The sequence below is a fragment of the Vulpes lagopus genome, chromosome 19, assembly GCF_018345385.1.
Source record: "Vulpes lagopus strain Blue_001 chromosome 19, ASM1834538v1, whole genome shotgun sequence".
Lineage (NCBI taxonomy): Eukaryota > Metazoa > Chordata > Mammalia > Carnivora > Canidae > Vulpes > Vulpes lagopus.
Window position 1 is genome coordinate 16,454,145 of NC_054842.1, and position 24,222 is coordinate 16,478,366.

Consider the following 24,222-nt stretch of genomic DNA (forward strand, 5'->3'; position numbering starts at 1 on the left):
ATTTCCTTAGTTTCCCTCAATATATAACAATTTTTTAGTCTTTCCTTAAACATAACCAGATTTTAAGCACTCACATCCTTTACCTCAGAAGTTTCATTTTTAAGAATCGTTCTGTTGAAATTTGGGCACAAACATGCAAAAAATGTGCAAAGATGCTTATTTCCAGATTTTGAAATAGTAAAATGTTAGAGGTGAGGCAACAATGGGTAAGAAAATGACTTGAACTTTCCATTTTACACACTTCTGTAACCCTTGGTATTTTCTCCCTAGCATATATTACATAAATTTATAATAAAAACAAAACAAATTACAAAGAAAAAAGATTGGTAATGCAAGAGATGACAAGTGAAGGCAATCTAGACATTCCCTTACACTAATAATGGGACTGTAATTGGTACAATAATGTTGGGGGATTTTTTAGATGGGAGATGTTTAGCAATTTGGCAAGATTTAAAATGTTCCTACTCTTTGAGCTCAGCAAGTTCTTTTCTAGCAATTTTTAGTGTATAAATATTTACAGAAATGTTTAAAGAGATTTGTGTGCAATGATGTTGCTGCATTTTTATTTATAATTTTGCTAATCCAGAATCAACCTAAATGTCCAGGAGACTGTTCAATAAATAAATACACTTCTATAAAATGATATGCTATGCAACTGGGTAAGATCTGGTAGATCATTGACTTGAGAAGATGTCCACAATATATTATTGAATGAAAAAAGTGAAGTTTAATTCATTCCATTTATGTTAATAAAGCATATATACTTTATACATATAAATACTATATTTTGTTTATTCATAAACATTTATTTGCATATATAATACATAAGGTCATACATGCAAAAGTATATAAAACTATTAACAGTGTTTTTCTTTTTTTTTTATTTTTTTTATTTTTTTTATTTATGATAGTCACAGAGAGAGAGAGAGAGAGAGGCAGAGACACAGGCGGAGGGAGAAGCAGGCTCCATGCACCGGGAGCCTGATGTGGGACTCGATCCCGGGTCTTCAGGATCGCGCCCTGGGCCAAAGGCAGGCGCCAAACCGCTGCGCCACCCAGGGATCCCCTGTTTTTCTTTTAGAACTGAAATTATAGCTGGAAAAGAATTTATATGTTATTTTTTGTTTTCTCACAATGCTACTTCTCTAATTAAAAAAATTTTTTTTTTTAATTTGTTTATGATAGAGAGAGAGAGAGAGAGAGAGAGGCAGAGACACATGCAGAGGGAGAAGCAGGCTCCATGCACCGGGAGCCCGACGTGGGATTCGATCCCGGGTCTCCAGGATCGCGCCCTGGGCCAAAGGCAGGCGCGAAACCGCTGCGCCACCCAGGGATCCCCTCTAATTAAAAAAAAAAAAGAACTTAAATGTAGTGAAAACCATAAAACAACATGAAAAAGATTTGTGATATAGTACAAAAATCAAAACATTAACAGCACATTACTCAATGAGTAAAACGATGCAAATAAACATATGTATATAGAAATAACTATAAACATGCAAAAAATAATCTAAAAATTTTAAATGAGGAGGTGAATTTTGGATGATTTAGAAAATTTTGTTCTTCAGGGGTGCTTGGGTGGTTCCACTGATTAAGCATCTCCCTTCAACTCAGGTCATAATCCTAGGGTCCTTGGATCAAGCACCATATCGGGCTCCCTGCTCAACGGGAACCTGCTTCTCCCTCTGCTCCTCCTCCCTGTTTGTGCTCTCTCTCTCTCAAATAAATAAAATATTTTTTAAAAATTGTCCTCCAAATATAATGCTCCCTTGAAAAAATTAAATTGTGATTGAAAGGTGGGACTTACTTTTAAAAAGAGATTTACATAGTCTCATTTAATAGAACTATGATGCTATTATAAGTCTAAACATTTTAAATATTCTTAAATCCTTCCTATTTCTTTCTAAGGAGAAATGAGAAAAGTACTAGGCATTTATTAAACAAGCACCTACTAAAATACAGCAAACTCTATGCTATTATTGCTTTTCATGCTATCTTTAATTATTATGGTTCCCAAATCAGAGCTTAATTCAATGAGGATCAAAGACATTAACTCACCTAAGGTCACACAACTAAATAGAACTAGCCCTTGAAGGCAGATCTGGCTCATTCATAAGTTTCTATTTTTACACCACAATATGCTGCGTCCTGAATATTTGCTTTTATATTCAAACATCTTTCAGAATCTGTAACAGGTAACACTATCAGCAACTCCACCCATTTCTCAATACACTAGTATTTTAATTCTTTATTTCTAGGGCCAACTGACCCCGATATTTACTCTGGTCTGTATCAGTCCTTTGACATTCTGAAATTACGTACTGAGCTGTTATAAATATTTCATGGAATATTAAAGCAGGAAGGGACTTAGAGACAATCTAGATCTTCTTCTTCTTCTTCTTCTTCTTCTTCTTCTTCTTCTTCTTCTTCTTCTTCCTCTTCCTCTTCCTCCTCCTCCTCCTCCTCCTCCTCCTCCTTCTCTTTTTCTTTCAAGTGGGACTCAGAGATCAGTGAGGCTTACTCTAATTCTCTTTCATTCAGACTGCTCCACTGGGCAGAGCGGCAGTCGGGTGCAAAGTTGTGCACATCTGTACTATTCACCTCTATCTTAACAGGTAGCCAAATGCAGCTGAAGAGTTAAAAGAAGGGGGTTATGAGAATGGCAGAACCATTTAGATAGAACTCTCCTACTTGCCCCAGGAAGCACCATCCCCATAGGCACTTAGCAATGGCATTCAAGGTGGTAATATTCTTACATCCTGGTTCAAAGAGGCTACAGTAACTGCCAATGCAACTCAGCACAGGCCAACATAGAACTTATTCCTCAAGGTCCCTTCATGATTCAAGGGAGGCAGGTAACACTGTGGTTAGCTTTGATCTATCAAGCCCATTTGGGGAATTTATCCTATAAAAATAATAGCATCAGTACCTAAAGACATATGTACAAGGAGGTTTATGAAGGCACTGCATGTAGCAGTATCAAACCACAACCACAACTTGAAAACTTGCACATGCTTATCAATATAGGGCTGACTGACTAAAAGTGATATATTTGCTATGGTATGCTCTGCAGACAGTTAAAAACAGATCTGTGTCTGTCAGCCCAAGTAGTTAAATCTATAGAATAACATATAATCAGTGCCCATTGTTGTAAAAACAAGACAATCACAAAACATTTTACATGTACATATACACATTTGTTTACATAAATATAAATAAAGAAAATAAACTGTTAAAATTTGCAACCCAGGATAAGGAGCTGTACAGCCAATTACCTTTTTTTTTTTTTTTTTTATCATTCATCTTTGTATTGAATTTTTGGCAATGGTGAACATCCCTGGGGGCAGGTTCTTTGTAAGAACAGTTATGGTAATATCTATTTCCCACTGGCATTGTAAGGGTTACATGAGGCAATCTATCTTAGTATTTCTCAGCTCTATCAACCTAACCACTACCTTTTATAAGAAATACTTTGAAATAGACTATTCTCTATTCTTAAATGAAAGTCTTAGGCCACTAATTGTAACCCAGTGTCTAGATTGGTCTTGTTAGAAGTTGTATTCCCCTCCTTCCCTTTGCCACTGGTTGTGGCCATATTACTAAATTTTGCCAATGGGATACGAGAAAAGTGACATGTACAGCTTCAAGTTCATGTTTTCTTGTTCAGCTAATTGTTTGTACTCCTTTTCCACTTTACCTCTTTTCATGGCCCAGAATGTAGATGTGATAGATAGTGCAATCAATTATTGACCATATAGATTAGGACCACACCCTGGGGGTTGGCATAACAATGAAACAGAAAAAACTTGGGAGTCTAAATGATCCTGTGGAGCAAAGCCTCCTCCCACTCTGAATCACTTGCCCACCTTTGGTCAGGTATACAATAGAGAGATAGATAAACTTTTATCTTGTAGGACTCACTGTAATTTTGAGTCTCCTTGTTACAGCAATTGTAGCCTATAACATAATTAATATACCTGACTACGTGAATAATTTCAAAATACCATAACTGTAATATAAAAGAAAAATAAAATAAAAATGTATTTCCATATGTGTATGCTTGGGAACAACTACATTTAAAGACATAATTGGTAAGATAAATGCTAGTCATTCCTATCATGAATAAGTTTGGATAAAATCATTCTGTACAGGATCTATAGAAAAATGTACTGGCAGAAGTAGTGGTGGGAACAAAATGGTGGGAACATAGGAACAGAAACTATTTTCTTTTTTTACTTATAACTTTATTGTAGACATACTTTATTCATTTGTTTTTTAAAAAAGATTCTATTCATTTATTTAAGAGAGAGAGAGAGAGAGCATGAGTGGGGAGGGGGGGAAGGGACAAAGGGAGAGGGATAAACAGTCTCCCTTCTGAACAAGGAGCCTGACGTGGTGTTCTATCCCAGCACCCTGGCATCATGACCTGAGCTGAAGGCAGATGCTTAACCTATTAAGCAATCCAGTCACCCCATACTTCATTCATTCTTATATTATTCTTATTAAACTACACATCTGTCTTTTCTTCTAGAGGAAAGTATCTGCACTTTTTTATTTCTTTAAATTTTAGATATAGTTAATATCCAGCAATACTGGTTTCAGGAGTTGAATTCAGTGATTCATCACTTACATACAATACCCATTGCTCACCATAACAATTGTCCTTAATACTCTTCACCCATCTAGCCCATCCCTCACCCACCTCCCTCCATCAACCCTCAATTTTTCTTTATCGGTAAGAGTCTTTAATGGCTTGATTCTTTCTCTCCTTTTTTTCTTTTCCCCCTTCCTATAAGTTCATTTGTTTTCTTTCTTAATTTCCACATATGAGTGAGAATTTTTCTTTCTCTGACTTATTTCACTTAGCATAATATACTCTAGCTTTATCCACATCATTGCAAATGGCAAGATTTCATTCTTTTTGATGGCTGAGTAATATTCCGTTGTATATATACCACATCTGCTTTATTCATTCACCAATGGAATTTGGGCTCCTCCATAGTTTGGCTATTGTTGATAATGCTGCTATACACAACAGGGTGCATATATTCCTTTCAGTCTATATTTTTGTATCCTTTGGGTAAATACCTAATAGTGCAATTGCTAGATGGTACGGTAGTTCTATTTTTAACATTTTGAGGAACCTCTACACTTTTCTACAGAGTGGCTCCAGCAGTTTGCATTGTCAACAACACAAGAAACAACAGCTATTGTCAAGGAGGCAAAACTACTTTTAAGTTAAGTAGTAATAGATCAGACATTTTATACAATGAAAGAAACTAATCTTAACTGAAATAGAGATAATATTCCAAAATAAATTCTAGCTTGTCCAACCAAGCATAGAAAATGAGAAGTATTATATTCTTCCAAATGACTTTGGCAAAGTAATTTCCAATGGGGGAAATAATCCTCTGTGTGCTATGACATGAGATGACCTAGTAACAAAATATCACAGAAATCCCACAACATTTCCAGGCCACATTCAGTCTCTAGTACTTAAAAATAACTTGGCCATAACTTTTTACACGTGAGGAAGAATGTCTTTTATTTTAAGATTTTATTTTTTTATTTAGAGAGGAAACAGAAAGAGACTGTGAGTGGGAAGAGGGGGCAGAGGGAAAGGGAAAATCTCAAGCAGACTCCATATTGAACATGGAGGCTGATGTGGGGCTCAACCTCACGACCTTGAGATCATGACCTGAGCTGAAATCAAGAGATGAATGCCCAACTAAGCCACCCAGGTGCCCCAATGAAGAGTATCTTGATAACAAATTAGAAAAATAAGCAATAATATCTTACATTACATCTATGTAATAAAGAATTTTAAGGTAGACTTTGGAGACAGTATTAGAGTAAGACTGGAAGACAAAGATTATCTAAAAATAATTTCAACATGTAATATTTGTAACAGACTTCTTAGCATTATTCTAAAGTGCTTACAAAATATATAAAGGGTACCAATACTATGAAATATTTCTAAATGTTTATTTTTTGAAATTCAAAGGGAACAATATATTTCATTATCTGTAAATTTAGTAATATTTTATTTTAAGACTGTAAAAGGCATCTCAAATTTCCTGTTTCAGATTTGTAAATGTTTTCCATGGTATCTCAGTAACTACACTTCTACTCTTTACAGCTAAATACGTAGTTAAATTATGTTAAAATATGTTGAGTAAAAAATAAGTAAATGATTCAATAATCTTGAGAACAGTGTGTTTATTCCATTTCAGTTTCCTGCACTATAATAAGCCTTCTAAATTCCTTGTTTTTTTATCTGACATGTTATATTTCAGTATTTGTATTAAATCACTTACAATTACTATTGATCCTCTATACTATTGAAAGGGTAAAACATAATCTGATTTAACACAGGTTTGAATTTCACAGGTCCACGTACACACAGATTTTTTTACAGTAAAGTATTGGGCATGTATATTCTCTTTCTTATGATTTTCACATTTTCTTTTCTCTAGCTTACTTTATTGTAGGAATCCAGTGTATAATACATATAACATGCAAAATATGTGTTAACCAATTGTTTATATCTTTATTATGGCTTCCAATTGACAACAGGTTATTAGTCGTTAAGCTTTAGGGGAGCCAAATGTTACACAGGGGTTTTTGACTGCAGCAGTCAGTGCCCCAACCCTGTGTTGTTCAAGGGTCCACTGTATATTTCTTGTTCATTGAGTCAAGTAGCACATTCAAAAGTCATGCCAAATGCTAGACAGTTTTTGTGATACAGTTCCATTCCATGCACTGCAAGATAGCTAGTTTCCTTAACTTTGCCCAACAAAATGTCCTGTATTCCCACAAACTACTGCAGCCCAAGATACTTCTACAAATTCCTAACACACTCCAAGACACACAGGGCAGTGTCTCTCAAATTAAGTGTTAAACCAGTTTTGCCCCCAGTATGTCCAAGATCTGTATTTCTATACAATTAAAAATAAGTTACTATGAAAAAATTGAAAGAGAAAAGAAATACAAAATATATATTCTATATTTTATCATTACATTCAGCAGAAAAAAATAACTCTGTTGAATTACTACAAAAGTTTCTAAATGATTATTGTCAGTTTTTGCTCTTATCTCATCGCAGACCAATAATAAATAGTCCACAGACTAGCTCTGGTCCATGGACCACACCTTAAATAGCATTGTCCTAGAGACAGTAGTACCACTTTCATTGAGAATCACTGGTAAAAATAAAGCAATATATAGAAATGTTAGTTATTATTATATCCTTTTTGATTCTAAATATCCTTAAGCAGAGACTAAAATAAACAGTTCCATCCACGTTAACAATCCTGCACCGTCTTATATATTCTTATCTTGATGGTCAGACATACACTCAAGTACTATTTCCTTTCTTTTTTATTTTTTATTTTTATTTTTATTTTTATTTTTTTAAGATTTTATTTATTTATTCAAGAGAGAGAGAGAGAGAGAGAGTGAGAGAGAGGCAGAGACACAGGCAGAGGGAGAAGCAGGCTCCATGCAGGGAACCTGAAGTGGGACTCGATCCCGGGACTCCAAGATCACGCCCTGGGCCAAAGGCAGGCGCCAAACAGCTCAGCCACCCAGGGATCCCCTCCTTTCTTTTTTAAAAGGCAACCTTGTCTTTTATGATGTGGAATTCTTCTCTGCAAAGGCGCAACAATATTATTTAGCTAGTGAAAAGTACAGATTACTTTTACAAGTCAAAAAGTGAAAGGGTAAAACATAATCTGATTTTAAAAGGACTCATAAAAATAAATAATAAAAAAATAAGAGGACTCATGATATATACATACTCAGAATACAGAAATGATGCTTACCTCATTGCCTGTTCATCTATAGGTTTGTGACCAACATTTTTTCTGTTCTGTCAGGTTACATTCAATCTTCCCTGGGTCCACCTTACACCAACCCCACCATTCAACACAGGAAATACTATAGGGATAGGCTCTCCTTTCAATCACAATTCTTTTTCATACAACACCAATATACCATTCATCTAAAAGAATTTAAGTATTGACTTTTTCTCTTTTTCAGTACCATCCTGTTAACAATACTGTCACTTGAGGAGAATGTCAAGGTTCATACTATCCCAATCATATTTTTGACAATAAATAAGAGTTAAACATCTCCCTGCATACAATATACAGAATGACGGTTAAATTTTAAAAATTCTTTAAAATGCTACTGACTCCCAATCTTATTTAAAAGATTCTATGTTTAGATTAATATAAATGGCTGATACTGTTCTCAACTTCAAGGTAAAGTCCATATTAAGCTGTGGATTTTAATTATTTAAATTTTCCATGAGATTGCACATTCCAATAACATGGCACACAAAAAATATTTTAGTATATGAGAGTACATATGTGAAATACAATTTAAGTAAAAGCAATTGCTAACCTGTGAACTTTAAATTTTTTTATTGTTCTAATTTCTGATAATTCTATAACACTGACATAATCATAAATATTAAATTTCCAATGTCAACCTAAAAAAGGAAACATATACACAACCAACATTTAGAAGAAAAAACTCATTATATATCATTTTGCTTTTAAATATTAATTCAATTTTATTTTAAAAATAGCTTTAATCAAATGGAATTTGAAGTCTGCATATTTTATATAATGAAACATGATCTTACCTTTTTCCTGGCTACCACAGCAACTTTGCCATCTGCTTTGGATTTATCTGTAAGATAATAAATTATGGCTGTTTCGAAAAAATGCCTATACTCCTGTTTAAACAAATGCAATGTTATACAATTATAATTTTCTACTTTCTTATACTATGTGTTTTTAATGGTTCTTTTGATCAAATGCTAACAAACTCAACTTCCTAGGGTTGAGTAGAACAGAATAATCCAAAATTAATAACATTAGGGATTCATATACTTATTTGACAAACTTCCTCCCTTAAATCTAATTGGTTGGACATTCTCAAGTTAGCATCTAGTTTATCCTATTCTAGGCTCTAGGCTTATGTGCTCTGAAGTATATAGGATTTGGAATGAAATCCTAGTGACCTCTACTTGGACATCTACTCCATGCAGATACAGGGTAAAGACTTTACAAAAAATATCTTATTTAAACTTCATGATAATCTTGTAAAGTATGTAGTCCATCCCCATTTCACAACTGAGAAAGTTGAGGCTAAGTACCATGCCTGAGGCCATGCAATCTCTAATCTTTATGTCTGCTGCCTCCATGTAGGAACCCTAAGCAATACTCAACAAAAAAGAAGACTACAACCAGATAGAATACAGAAAGTCATTTTAAGATATTATTTTGATATATGCAAAACTGCGTGAATTAGTAAAAATTATTGGTAATAATAACTAATTGGATTTTTATGGGTTCAATGTAGAATTCCATCTAAATGAATTGTACATAAATTATACTCACACATATGCTTTGTTAACTTTAATATTATGGTAATGAAAAATAAATAGAGCTATGGACATTAATATTAAGGTTTTAGGGTTACATTTAACGTTAAAGAAAAATATACAGAAATTTAATTTATCAATATAGGACTATAATTCACAATGAACATGTAAGATAAACAAAAAGAATAAATATCCATGAATATAAGAGTAAATAAATGCTTGCTATCTAAAACCAAATTTTGCAGTAAGAAACTAATTACTGGCATAAAACACAGAAATCCAGAGAAGCAGGTTATTATATTTATACCTATAATTATCTGGCCACATGTAAACTGCCCTCTTTCTTATGTTCAGTTGTGTGCCTGGAATAATCCTTTCTTCTGGAATGCCCCTTTTGTTCCCCACTGATGAATGTACAAGACCATTCACCATCACAGGTGATTCCTCCATCTAGGAGAAATAACCACCTCTGTTGCAAAACCACAGTCTTCCTAGGACACAGAACCTTCTTCCTTGTATTATGGTTACTTCTATATATGTCTAAGCACTCTACAAACTAGAATGTGCTGTAAAGTCAGGGACCATGCTTATATGCAGAAGGTGTTCAATATTTTTTATAATTAACAAATGTACATGTATTTTATTAAAAATCTTACATGGATCTGAAATATACATTTTACTTGAACAAATTAATATAATTTATTAGTTAAAATACATAGAATGTGTACATTACTATAAATAACTATACTAGAGAGTATAGGATATAGAACACTGTATATTCTCAGGCCTTTTGTTTCTTTATTAATAAACCAGGATTAAGAATTATAACCTTATTGGTATATCTGAGATTCAAATAATAGAATTTACATAAATAAAATTTCTAAAACAATGTCTGGTAGATAAGAGATTATCAACAATGTTCTCTTCCATTTTAGTTAATAAAGAGATTCGGGGTATCTATGTGTTTGTGTGTATGACAGAGAGAGAGAGAGAGACAGACAGACAGACATCTAACCCTTGGAATACTAGGAAAAACAGTCTAGTGATGACACATTTTACTGCTGTATCATCTTGTTAAGTGGTTCTATCATTCTCCCATTTAAATAGTTTCTTTTCAACATCATTGGAAATAAATTGATGAGTAATGATAAAAAAATCAAAGATTATTGAAATTCCATAGTTTATTTCAAATTTATAAAAGGGTCCTGATGATAATTATAAGACACGGATAAATTCCGTTGTAACTAAAATTTTTTTCTTTTTATTTTGAAGACCACTAATAACAATAAAATCATGATGAAATATCAATCTGTACATGTAGTTTAAAACTACACAAAAAAGTAACTCGAAAACTAAAACTGGATCCGATGGACCCTGATCATATACTGAGAGTTAATGAAAAAAAGGATACAAATTTGTTATGTTTCTCCTCAAGATATATGTCATTCTTATGTAAAATTTCCAGTAGGAAGACAATTGGGAACAGAAATATATAAACTGCTGTTTAAGGAACTTTTTATGTTGAAAAGCTGTACAATCATCTCCCAGTGCAACAAAGAAGTGTTTTGGGGGAGCATCAACAACCATTCTGATTTTCAAAGGGATGTGCCAAAGGGAAAGTCTGATGTAATGCTGAGAAACATTACAATCATTAGCAATTTTCCTATTAATAACAGTAAGTCCATGTTCAACATCAGCAACATTAAACACTTTCTAAGAGCTGAATTTTCCCTAGTGAGAAAGGTTTAATTTCCTCCCTTCAGAAATCTCTGCATGTAGGGACCCTCACACAGAGTGAAAAGCAGTTAACAGGAAATGTAGATTTGGATAATTAAAAGGGCCTTTACTCCTCTTCTGGGCTATATTCACATCATAGTTTTAAAGGGCAAAAGAGGAGCTGCAGGTAGAAAATGAAAATGTTCCAAGGCAGTAGAGGTGATTATGTCTCATGACTCATAACAGATGTTAAAATTGTTTTATTTACAAGCATATTAGAGAGGAATACAAATATTAACATAAATCAATGGCTTCTTTTTTAAAAAATATTTTTTTTAAAGCTTGTCCATTCATAGCCTCAGAAAACTTGTCAGTCTATGCTTCTTTAAAGATGACAGCTGAAAGAAAGCATTTTCTTAAAAAGGTATAGGATAGTCTAGTTTCCTATCTGGCATGTAAAGAGCTTAGAAGTCACACTTCACCCTCACAACAAGTAAAAAGCTGAACAAATAGAAAATCAATAATTCTTCTTAGATCCCTTAGAGAAGTGAGGTCACAGGGCAAACCACTGCCCCCAAATTTGGAGAGACAGGTGAATACAAAGAATCACAACTTAATGGAGCAGAAACCTCCACAGGAAGTAGTGCTGGGGTAGGAACACATGAACTGTAATTGATGAATTGCTGCAGCTTCAATGCAAACAGCTGAGAGACAAAAATTCTAGGGGGACCCAGTCATGCAGGAGGGAAGCACACTTTTGTGAGTGTACCTACAGGAGCTCTATTAGGTTCTCACAGTGAAGACTGGAGAAAAATATCTTTCTGCTTCCTCAGTGGGGGTGAGAGGGAAGTAACCATTTGAAAATATGCCAGGGCATATTCAGTTCTTAGCAAAAGAATATTAGCCCTCAAAAGAATATTTTACCAGAACCTAACTAGTTGCGTTTTTTTTTAGAGCCTTACCAATTGGTGGTGGTGGTGGTGGGGAGATATACTCAAATCTAGCCTGCTGTATGTAATCTTTCGTGTGGGGGAAGGGAAATATCCAACTCCAGCTCCCCTTTAGCCATCCTGTACCATGTAATGGGGTGTGGGGTGAAAAAAATGAGAAGCACCTGTGCAGTTCAAAGCCCAGGACTGAGACCTAATCAAAGAACCATAGCCACACATCACTTACCATTACACTACTAAAGGCCTATTTACCAGTTTCTTTTACATGATACATCATGTTTGCCTTTCCACAAAAAAATTACAAGACATACTAAAAGGCAAAAAACAATCTTAAGTGAAAGAGCAAGCATCAAAAAGACCCATATATGTCAGAGATGTTGGAATCATCATACTGTGAACTTAACAATGTTTAATATACTAAGACTCTAGAGTTAAAAGTAGGCAACATTCAACAACAAATGGGTACAGTAAGCAAAGAGGTGGAAATTCTAAGAAATAATAAAAAAGAAATGCTGGTGATTAAAAATGCTGTAACAGAATGAAGACCACCTTTGTTGGTTTCATCAGAAGATCAGACACAGCTGAGGAAACAATCTGTGTGCCTGAGGATATATTAATAGAAATTTCTAAAATTGAAAAACACAGAGAAAAAGATTGGAAAAAAAGAACAGAATATTCAATATTTATAGGAAAAACCACAAAAGTATAATACATGTATAAATGGGAATACAAGAAGGAAAAGAAATAGGGAAATGAACAGAAGAAATATCTGAAGCAATAATAACTGGGAATTTCCCCCAAATAAATATAAGACACCAAATCAAGATCCTAAAAGCTCAGGGAACAATAAGTAGGATAAATACTAAAGATAGAAAATCAATGACAAAGAAAAAAAATGTTGAACAAAGCCTGGTGGTAGGGGATGCCTTATAAATAAAGGAGCAAAGACAAGAATTTCATTCAATTTCTCTCAGAAACCATGCAAGCAAGAGGAGAATGAAGTGAAAGAATTACTGTTGAGAGGAAAGAAAAGCATCAAATTAGAATTCTGCACCCTATGAAATTATCCTTTAAAAATAAAAGGATATATACTTGAGAGAATTTGAGAAATCAAGAGAATTTGTTACCAGTAGATTTACCTTGCAAGAAATGTTAAAAGAGAGAAGGAAAATGATGTAGAACAGAAACTTGGATCAACATTAAGAAAAGGAAGAGCATCAGAGAATGACTGAGTGAAGGTAAAATGTAAACTTTAAATTTTCTTATTCTTTATCTAAGTGAAAACAAATTGTTCAAAATAATAATAGCAACAATATCTTCAATTTAGGAAAACCATTTTCCTAAGACTTTTTTTCCCTAAAAAGCGGTAAGAAGAAAGGATAATTGATATGCTAAGAAAGGAGAAGAAATAAAATTATATAAAACGCTCAATCAAAACCAAAAAGGTGGAGGAAAAAACCCCACAAAAGGTGAGGCGTCTGGGTGGCTCAGGTGGTTGTGTCAGACTCTTGATTTTGGCTCACATCATGATCTCAGGGCTGTGAGATCAGGCTCCATGCTCAACATGAAGCCTGCTTAAGATTTCTCTCTCCCTCTCCCTCTGCCTCTCCATCCCTGTCTCTCTCTCCCTCTCTAAACAAACAAACAAATAAACAAACACAAACACGAAAGGCAGGAAAAGAGTGAAAGAAAAAGGAACAAAGACAAAAGGAAAACAAATAGAAAACAGTAACACATATGGTAGCTATTAATCTAACTCTATCAATAACCACTTTAAATTTCGATGGTCTAAATATACCAATTAAAAACAAAGACTGTCAGAGTGGAGCAATTATATGCTGTCAACAACAAAAAATCCCTCAAATTAAATAAAAAGACACATAAAGATTAAAAGTAAAAATATATAGAAGGATATGACATACCATGTTAACACTAATCAAAAGAAAGCTATTTTAATAGGAGTGGCTATATTAATTTCAGACAGAGTAGGCTTCAGAGCAAGGAAAATTATCAGGGATAAAGAGGAGCATTACCTAATAATAAAGCCATCATTACTCCAAGAAGACATAATGATTATTAATATGAATGTGTCTAACAACAGAGTGTCAAGGCATATACCACAAAAATTGATAGAAAGCAAGGAGAAAAAGATGAACCCACTATTATAATTGGAGACTTCAGCAGAAATGAATGGGTCCAGCCAGTAGAAAATCAGTAATGATTTTACTGATGCAGTAGTTCCTCTTTATCTATGGGGGATATGTTCCAAGACCCGCAGTGGATGCCTGAAACCATGGACAATAATAAACCCTATATGTACTGTTTTTTCCTATGTATACGTAGCTAAAATAAAGTTTAATTTATAAATTAGGCAGAGTAAGAGGTTAACAACAATAACTAATAAAAACAATTATAACAATATACTGTTACAAAAGTTATGTGAATGTGGTTCCTTACTCTCTCAAAATATTGTACTGTATTCATCCTTCTTGTTAAGATGTGAGATAAAGTGACCACATGGTAAGATGAAGTGAGGTGAATGACACAGGCACTGTGATGTAGTGTTAGACTACTATTGACCTCCTGACAACAGATTCCTAAATAACATATAGGTCAAAAAAGAAATCTTAAGAGAAATTTTAAAATATTTTGAATTAAATGAAAATGAAAATACAGTTTATCAAAATTTGTTAAGACACAGTGAAAGCAGTATGCAGAGGGGAATTTACAGCATTAAAATGCAAATATTATAAAAGAACAAAGACCTAAAATCAATAAGCTAAGCTTCAACCTTAGGAAACTTTTAGAAAAAGAAAAGCAAGTTAAATCTGAAGTAAACACAAGAAATAAAAATTAGAGCAGAAATCAACGAAATAAAAACCAGGAAATCAATAGAGGAAATAAAACCAAAAACTGTGTCTTTAAAAAGATCAGTAAAATCAAGAAGACTCTAGCCAGTCTAACTATGGTAAAAAAGAGAAAAAACAAATCACTAATATCAAAAATGAAAGAGAGGGCATCATTACAGATCCCAAGATATTAAAAGGATAATAAAGAAATGCTGTGAATAACCATGCCCAAAAATCTGACATCCTAAATGAAATGGACCAATTTCTTAAAAGACACAGTCTGCCAAAAGTAATAAAAGAATAAATAAACAATCTGAAGAAGTCCATAGTTTTTATAAAATTGAATAAATATAATAACCTTCCAAAACAGAAAGCACCAAACCCTGATGGGTTTACTGGTGATTTCTACCAAACATTTAAGGAACAAATTATACCAATTCTCTATAAATTCTTCTATAAGATAGAAGCAGAAGGAAAGCTTCCTAATTCATTCACTGAGGCCAGTACACTAAAACCAAAAATAGACATTACAAGAAAACTGCAGACCAATTTATCTCATGAACATAAATGCAAAAATCCTCAATAAAATATTACAAGTCAAATCCAACAATATATAAAAAGAATTATACACCACAGACAAGTGAGATTTACCTGAAGTATACAAGTCTGATTTAATATTCAAAATCAATTAATATAATCTATGACATCAAAGGTTAAAAAAGAAAAGTCACAAGATCATATCAATAGATGCAGATAAAGCACTTGACAAAATCTAACATCCATTCATGAAACTCTCAGCAAACTAGGAATAGAGGGAAATTTCAATTTGATAAGGAGAACCTACAAAAATCCTATAGCCAACATCATACTTAATGGTGAGAAAGTCAAAGCTTTCCCACTAAGGTTAGGAATAAGTCAAAACCATAGTTCCCAGATCACCATTCTTTTCAATATTTTAGTGGAACTCATAGCTAATGCAATAAGGAAGAAAAAGGAAATAAAACGTATAAATTGAGAAGAAATAAAACTGTCTTTCTTAGTAGATGATATAATCATCTATGTAGAAAATCCAAAAGAGTCAAGAAAAATACACATGGAATAAGTAATTATAGCAGGTTGTAGGGTACAAGGTTAATACACGAAAGTCAATCACTTTTGTATTTATAAGTAATGAAAAAGTAGGATTTGAAATTAAAGGCATATTACCATTTACACTAGTGCCCACCAAAATAAAATACTTAGGCAACATTTAAGAAAATACAGACAAGATTATATGAGGAAAACTCTGATGAACAAAATCAAAGAATTTAAATAAGTCTAGGCATATTCCATATTTATGGACAGAAAGACCAAATATTGTCAAAATGTCAGTTCTTCCCAACTTGATCTATAGTTTCAGTGCAATCTCAATGAAAATCCCAACAAGTTATCAACAAATTCAATCTAAAGTTCTTATGAAGAGACAAAGATGCAAATAGCCAACACAATATTAAAGAAGGATAAAGTCAGAGGACTTCACCCTACCTGACTTTAAGGCTTACTCTAAAGCTACAATAATCAAGGCAGTGTAATATTGGGAAAAGAATAACTAAAATATCAGTGGAATAAAACAGAGACTCCAGAAACAAACCCAATAAATAGTCAACTAATATTTTACAAAAGAACAAAGACAATGAAGACAGTTTTCAACAAATGGTGTTGAACAACTGGATATCTACATGTAAAAAAAAAATGAATCTAGATATAGACCTTATACCTTTCACAAAAATTAACTCAAAATCACATATCTAAATGAAAAATGCAAAACTAAAGAACTGTTAGAGGGTAACATAGGAGAAAATGTGGATAACCTAGTGTAGGCTGATGACTTTAGATATAAAATCAAAGGCAAGATCCACAAAAGAAATAATTGATAAGCTAGACTTCATTAAAATTAAAATTTTCACTCTGCGAAGAACGCTGTCAAGTGAATGACGATAATCCAGAGTGGGAAAAAGTATTTACAAAATATCTGACAAAGGACTATTATCTGAAATATACAAAGAACTTTTTTCTTCTTTCTCTTCGTGTTTTTTTTTTCAGATTTTATGTAAATTCTAGTTAGTTAACATACAGTGCAATATTGGTTTTAGGAGTAGTGATATACTGCAAATGGCAAAATTTCATTCTTTTTGATGGCTGAGTAATATTCTATTGTGTATATATACTACATCTTCTTTATCTATTCATTAGTTGATGGACATTTGGGTTTTTTCCATAGTTAGGCTATTGTTGACAATGCTGCTATAAGTATGTGAAGAACTCTTAAAACTCAACAATAAGAAAATGAACAATTGAATTAAAAAGCAGGCAATGAACAGATATCTCACCAAGGAAGATTTATATATGGCAAATTAGCATATGAAAGGATGTTCATCATCGTATATTGTTAGAGAATTGCAAATTAAAACACCAATGAGGTACCACTACAGACTTATTAGAAAGGCCAAAATCTAGAACATTAACTACACCAAATGCTGGCAAGTATGTGGAGTAATAGAAACTGTCATTCATTTTTGGTGGAAATGTAAAAATGATGCAGCTACTTTGGAAGAACAGTCTGTCAGTTTCTTATAAAACTATACCTTTATCATATGAAATGGGTCTATATTTTTAACATATCATTACAGATTTTAACAGTGAAAGAGTTGCATCAAACGTAATAGTGTGCCAATTTCTGCAGGGTAGGAAGAATATAGGCCAAGAAATTACTAGTTGTTATTTCTAGGTTGGAAGAAGAAATTTTGGAGTAAAGAAACCCTCATAATTGCTGGAATGAAGTAAGTTGTTTGCCTGTAAGCTATTCATCTTTTGTAAAATATCTGAATAATGGCTAATTACCTCTCAAAATTACTTTTGAACACAGTAATAAGCTGAATATTAGAATTCACCCTGGAAACGCAAGGACTACGTTGTCTATTTTGGACTTAGTAAAGAATGAGTGTGAAGTGAGTGAGCCTATTATGGCAAAGACTAAATTCCTAGAAGTCTCTTTGTGACCCTCCATTCTGGCTCCTTCAGGGACAAAATCAAAATCTTTAGGAATAGCACTTATTATAATCAGACTGAATTACATCAAATTCTGCATGCAAAAATCATCAGACTTTCAGCAAGAAAATGGTCTGCTGCAAAATCAATGAGAAATGACCTCTCTCTATGGTCTCTGGACAAGCAAGAAGTATACCAGCACATACAATAACAACAAAGACACAGCTCCATACTTATTGAAAGAGTATTTCTACTGCTGATGTGAAATGACTATACTATAACTTAAAAAAAATAACTATGTTACTTCAAAATATTAATATTGAAAAAATAAAAAAACTAAATATTTCAAAGTTTATTTTGGTTACACAAGAAAAATGTATAGTCCATGAAAAGAATAAAATTCTATTTGTGACAATACAGGAAGTGCAACCTTTACCGCTAATAAACAGAGACATTATATTTTCAGAAATAAAATCACATTCATAGTAATAAATGTTTCTTTTCCCAGTCTCATAGTAACCAGAGTAATGTGCTTTTCATTCTTTTTCACTCTTTTTAAATCAACTTATTTCCTTTAAAATCTAAACTTAAGTAGCTAGGTTAATATTTGAATTTTTCTCAAATAAAATGTTTTCACACCCAAGTTTCAAAGAAATATATATTAAAGTCCAAGAAGAAACTCTTACTTTAAAATTCAGTCAGTACTAAAGGCCAGATCCTTCTATAATCAGTTTTAGAACTTAAGATAATAATTGTTATTATTATCATTAAGCAAGCAAATTAAGTTTATTGAAAATCATTATTTTTATGTGACAATCATATTCAGTTAAAAATGTGTCCTACCTACTATAATCCTTCTGATGAATTTGTTTAAAAAGCTATATACAAACCGTAATATTTATGATTCAAGAGAACTTTTCTTTGAAAATGACCTGAAATCTTCCCATATTTTTTCACCTCACTAAAAGTTGAAGGTTGTTTTTATCTCAGCCCTGAATTTCTTTAAAAATAAAACATTTTAAAAAATACTTTGTTCTGAAATAAGGCAGCATGTATAAGTGAAAGTTTCACCTCAGAAATATATTTTAAAGCCACAGCTTCTAATCTTGAAACATATACTTTGAAATACACAAGAGAATGTACGTAGTCTTAAAGATGATAGAAGTGCTAATTAAAATCCCTGCATTTAAATAAAATGTATGTTAAGTCACTGAAAATAGTTTCAGAGTGCAAAATACATACTATTAATCCATACAAAGTTTCTTTTTCAATGGATAAAGATATATCACATCCCTATGAAGAGATTTATTTAAATGTGCAATTATATTTTGGGAGGCATACATCTGAATAAATCCTCATTTTGGGGTGGTAAAGAACAAAAACCCTCACATACCCTGTTCAGATAGGCAGCACATTTCCAGTCTTTGCTCATGAGAATATCCATAGAGGACGTGGGCTTCTTGTAGTGCACTTTTATACCATTTTCTTTTTTTCTTACATTTTTCTGGCTAAAGAAACACAGAAAAGAAATAAGACTCATTTCTGAATATATAATTTTGTTTTAATATCTACTTGATTTAGCCATTGAGCTGGAATTAATCTGATTTAATGTATGATTGATTATACCATATATTACTTAGACTTTGGTATATGATTATTATTTTATTATTTTAGAGTATACCAAAGTTGTGGGAATTTTGTACATTAAAAGTCAAAGGGATAGATTCTTGATTCACTAAGATAATATTTTAATATGATTCATCTTACATTTAAAAAGTTACAAAAGGACAACCAATGTGACAAAGTAGTCAGTATTAATACATGTTAGTCGAATAATTTGATGCTCTTTCTTTTCTTTTTTTTTGGTGTTCAATTTTTTAAAAAAATTTATTTATTTATTCATAAAGACACAGAGAGAGAGAGAGGCAGAGACACAGGCAGAGGGAGAAGCAGGCTCCATGCAGGGAACCCGAAGTGGGACTCGATCCCAGGTCTCCAGGATCACACCCTAGGCTGCAGGCAGCGCTAAACCGCTGCGCCACCAGGGCTGCCCTTGGTGTTCAATTTTGATGCTCTTTCAATAGCAATGATATTGAAGTGGTATAAGTTGAAAAGCCAAGTTTCTTATTTTAAGAAAATTAATTCTATTCACATCCAGTTTTGGTGTTATCACAGACAGGTGACATTCATACAAGTTCCTTTAAGCCTTTGCCCCAATATCTTTCTGTAAAATGTGGGTAACAGTATATATATCGTAAGTTTCATGAGTATTAAATTAAATAATAGATGGCAGTTTTCTGGCATAGTAACACTTAAAATATATAATTCTACTTGAATTCAGGATTTTTCTACATACAAATTAACTTAATATTAAAAAATATTTTGAAAAGAAAATCAGAGTAAAAGAATCTCTATGTTAAAAATGATTACAAAAATTATCTGGCCCAATAATTTTTCCAATGTTATTTTAGAACTTGCCTAAAAAGTTTTTTAAAGATTTTATTTTTAAGTAATCTCTGTACCCAACCTGGGGCTTGAACTTATAACCCCAAGATCAAGAACTGCATGCTCTAACGACTGAGCCAACCAGGCCCAGAATTTGCCTAAAAAGTTTTTTATAATACTTTTAAATGTTACAATTTATAAAATGCATACCGTTTTATTTATGGAAACTTTACCATCAAAAAGAATACAGATTTTTATTCTATAATTCAATTCACTACTTGTATACAATGATCATATCTTTATCTTAGATATATAATTTACTCTTTATATAAAAATGTTAATCTCTATAACACCTATATTCAGTTTATTCAAAGAATGAAGCTATCTATATATTTAACGCTCTTTTCAAATTCCACCTTATTCTTGGAATCCCCAAATTAATATCAACTATTTGTTCCTACTATATTTAATATTTCCTTTAATCATTTAATACATTCTGATTTGTATCATAGTTATTAATATTCATGTATGATCCCACCCATAAAATGAAAGGTCCTTGAAGGCAGGCACAAGTTAACATTTGATCTTTGTATCCTTCACAGTACCCATTTGCCTAATCTCATTGTGTATCATTTAAGCATTTAGAAAGTGGTTGTTAAATTGCATGTTGTTCTGGACACGGATTTGTTTGATATAAAAGCAGTGAAACAATATAATCAAACAAAAATCTATTTTTAAAAAAATCTTTGTGCACAGAATATTTAAATTTCATTAATTTCATAGAAAAAGAAATGAAAAGATAGGTAGATACAATTCAATAAACATTAGAAAATGTAAACAGAGTACCTAGGCTAGTGTTAGCAGGTTTAAGATACTCCTGAAACTTAAGTGTTATAATGATGCTAAGAAATTAGTAAGAAATAGCCTAGAAGCTGATATGACACTAAACAAGCGAAGTTGAGGAAATTTCTTGAGAAAAATCAATACTGTAGACAGTTAAAGTAAATTTTGGTGAGTCTGGGGAACTAAAATGCTTTCTTAAAAACCTGTGTTTGAGATTCTTTGAGAATTTATCAGTAAGTATGTGCCATCTAGTGGTAATAAAATTAAATATCTTCAAAGAAAAAAATTAAGACTTATAAAGAATTTTGAATTCCAGAATTAGACTCAGCTATGCATTGTAGTTTTTCAACTAACAAGGGATAAGTGCATATCCTAAAGTGTAGACTGTTACTCCCTACCCACCCCTGGTATAGTTTCTCCCATAGGTATCCATTATTACTAGTTTCTTTCATAGTTTTTCAGAGATACATCTACAAACATTTGTATCATTTATATAAATATAACTCATTTTACAGAATGTTGTGAATAGTTATATATACATTGAGGTTTTCAATTTGTCTTGAAGACTGCTTCATTTATTAATTGATTTGACATATTCTAAACCCTTGGGATCTATCATTGAAGAAAGTAGATAAAGCTTACATTCATTCTAGCCAGTGAAATAGACAATCTATAACAAATCAGTAATGCCTACAGTATATTATAGGAGATTATAAGTTCTATGTAATACAGAAAAGTTAAGTCAATAGGGCAACTGTCATTGGAAAAGGTGACGTTTGAGCAAAGACCTGAAAGAGGTCAGGGAGTTAGCCATGTAGATATCCCAAGAGAGAGTACTCCCAAACAGAGAAAAAAATACCCTAAGGTAGGAGAATACAAACGTATTCAAGAAGCTTCAAAGAAGCCATGCTGGCTGAGGCTGAATGAAAATGGAGAGCAATAGGGAATGAGGTCACAAAATTAACAGTGGCCATATCATGGAGATCCTTTCGAGCCGTTTCAGGAAATTTGCCTTTTATTCTGAGCCCATTCACAGTTCCAAGCAAGAATAACATTTGATTTGATTCATGACCAGAATAGACTATTCAGGGGCATATAGATATGATGACCAGCTACTGCAATAATCTAGGTAAGAAATGATGGTGCTGTAGGCCAGAGTAGCGGCAGGCAGGCACCATGATGAAAAGTGGCAAGATTCTGGACATAATCTAAAGGTAGAGCAAAAGGAATTTCTTGACCAACTGAAAACTGGTTGTGAGAGAAGGAGAGGATGACTCTTAATGGTTTTGGACTGAGCTAGGAGAAGGATAAAATTTGCTGTCTACTGAGAAAAAGGATGTCAAGGAAGTGAGATTTGTGGGGGAAGATCAAGAGTTCAGGTAGGAGTAGAAGATGTCTGTTGTGACATATAAGTGGAGATACCAAGGAGGAGTGTGGTAAGGGAAATCAGGAGACAGAATGGAACTACACATAGAATTTAGGAATCATCCACACACACGTGGCAGTTAAAGCCAAGAAATTGGATGAGATAACCAAAGAAATGAGAAAATAGACGTGTGTATATCCACACATGTGCCATATATGTACCTTATTTGACAAATGCCTTATTAATGAACATTTACGTTATTTCTAATACTATGCAATTTGAAACAATACTATGATAAAATAATTTCTCCATGTGTCATTTTGCCCATGTGAAAGTGTACTGAAGAATAAATTCCTAGATGTTGAATTACCAGGTTTGCAGTATGTATATTTTAAAATTTGGAAGTTACTGGGAATTGACTCTTGAATGAGGTGGTCACAATTTACAATGCCATAAACAGTATGTTTCCTCACCTCCTGGAGAACACTTTTGTTACCAAACTCTTAAATCTCTATCAATATCTTATGGGAAATATGGTATTTCTTTTTAATTATCATTTTCATTTCTTAAATTTAGTAATTGGAGAAATTATTAATATTTTTCCAGCTTTATTGAGATATAATTGACATATACCTGTAAATTTAAAAGCATAACATGATTGGATACATGCATATCTTATAAAACTATCACCAAAATAGGATTAGTTAATATCTCATAAATTCACATAACTTTTGTGTGTGTGTGCATAATGAGAACATTTAGGATCTACTTTTTTTTTTTTTTGCAAGTATATAGTCTAGTACTATTAACTTTAGTCATCATGCTGTACATTAGATCCCAGAACTTATTCATCATTTTTTTACATTTTTTTTTTATTTTTTTACATTTTTAAAAGCCATTCTCTTTTCTCTGGAATGACTGTTCAGGTCCTGTGTTCATATTATATTGGTCTTTCTCTTATTGGTTTATAAGAGATTTTTATAAATTAAAAAGTAATCCTTTGCCACATGTATTACAAAGAACTCCTGTTGACAGTTTACCTTTTAGATATTTGTATTGTCATTTATGTTCATTTAAATCTTTCATCCTTCTAGTACTAATTTAGAGGTATGAGGTATACCTTCTACTTTTTTTCTCAAGTAGGTAGCCATTTGTACCCATAGAATTTTAAAAATAATACTACTTTAATTATTTGAATATAACTTTTAACTACTAATTATATTTCCAAGTAGTCTGGAGTCTATTTTTGGATATTACATTGTTCTATTTATCTGTCAAATCACTATTAGTGCCAAACCGCTTTAACTACTTGAGCTTTATTGTAATTTTATTTTATAGGCCTAACTCCTTCTTCTATATTTAATTTTCCTGTACAATTTAGCATTTGTCTTAAGTCCTTTTAAAAAATTGAGATTGCTTTAAAATTAATTTAGGGAGAATTGACATCTTTCCATATTAAATTTTCTAAACCAAGAAGAGGATTATATCTATTTACCTAGGTTTTATTTTCTGTCTCTTAGTAGAAATTTAAAGTTTCATTCATTTAGCTATTACACATGCTTCTTAAGCTTATCCCTGTATTATGTATGTTTTGTTGCTATTATAAATGGGAACTTTTACCCCTTCATATTT

At 32.6% G+C, this 24,222-nt stretch overlaps 2 protein-coding genes across 5 annotated transcripts in view; both read right to left on the minus strand.

Annotated features, from left to right (window-relative positions):
* RBMS3 (RNA binding motif single stranded interacting protein 3) overlaps window positions 1–8,698 on the minus strand; it is a 1,727,904-nt gene extending 1,719,206 nt beyond the window's left edge. For all 4 annotated transcript variants that reach the window (XM_041733599.1, XM_041733601.1, XM_041733598.1 and 1 more), the window contains exon 1: window positions 8,651–8,698. The gene's annotated coding sequence lies outside the window, so the exon portion shown is untranslated. The remainder of the gene's footprint in view (window positions 1–8,650) is intronic.
* ZCWPW2 (zinc finger CW-type and PWWP domain containing 2) overlaps window positions 1–24,222 on the minus strand; it is a 109,177-nt gene that overhangs the window by 30,168 nt on the left and 54,787 nt on the right. The window contains exons 4-5 of the mRNA XM_041733626.1: window positions 19,330–19,444; window positions 8,651–8,697 (exon numbers count right to left, since the gene is read on the minus strand). Of these exons, the coding sequence (XP_041589560.1) occupies window positions 8,651–8,697; window positions 19,330–19,444 (162 nt within the window). The remainder of the gene's footprint in view (window positions 1–8,650; window positions 8,698–19,329; window positions 19,445–24,222) is intronic.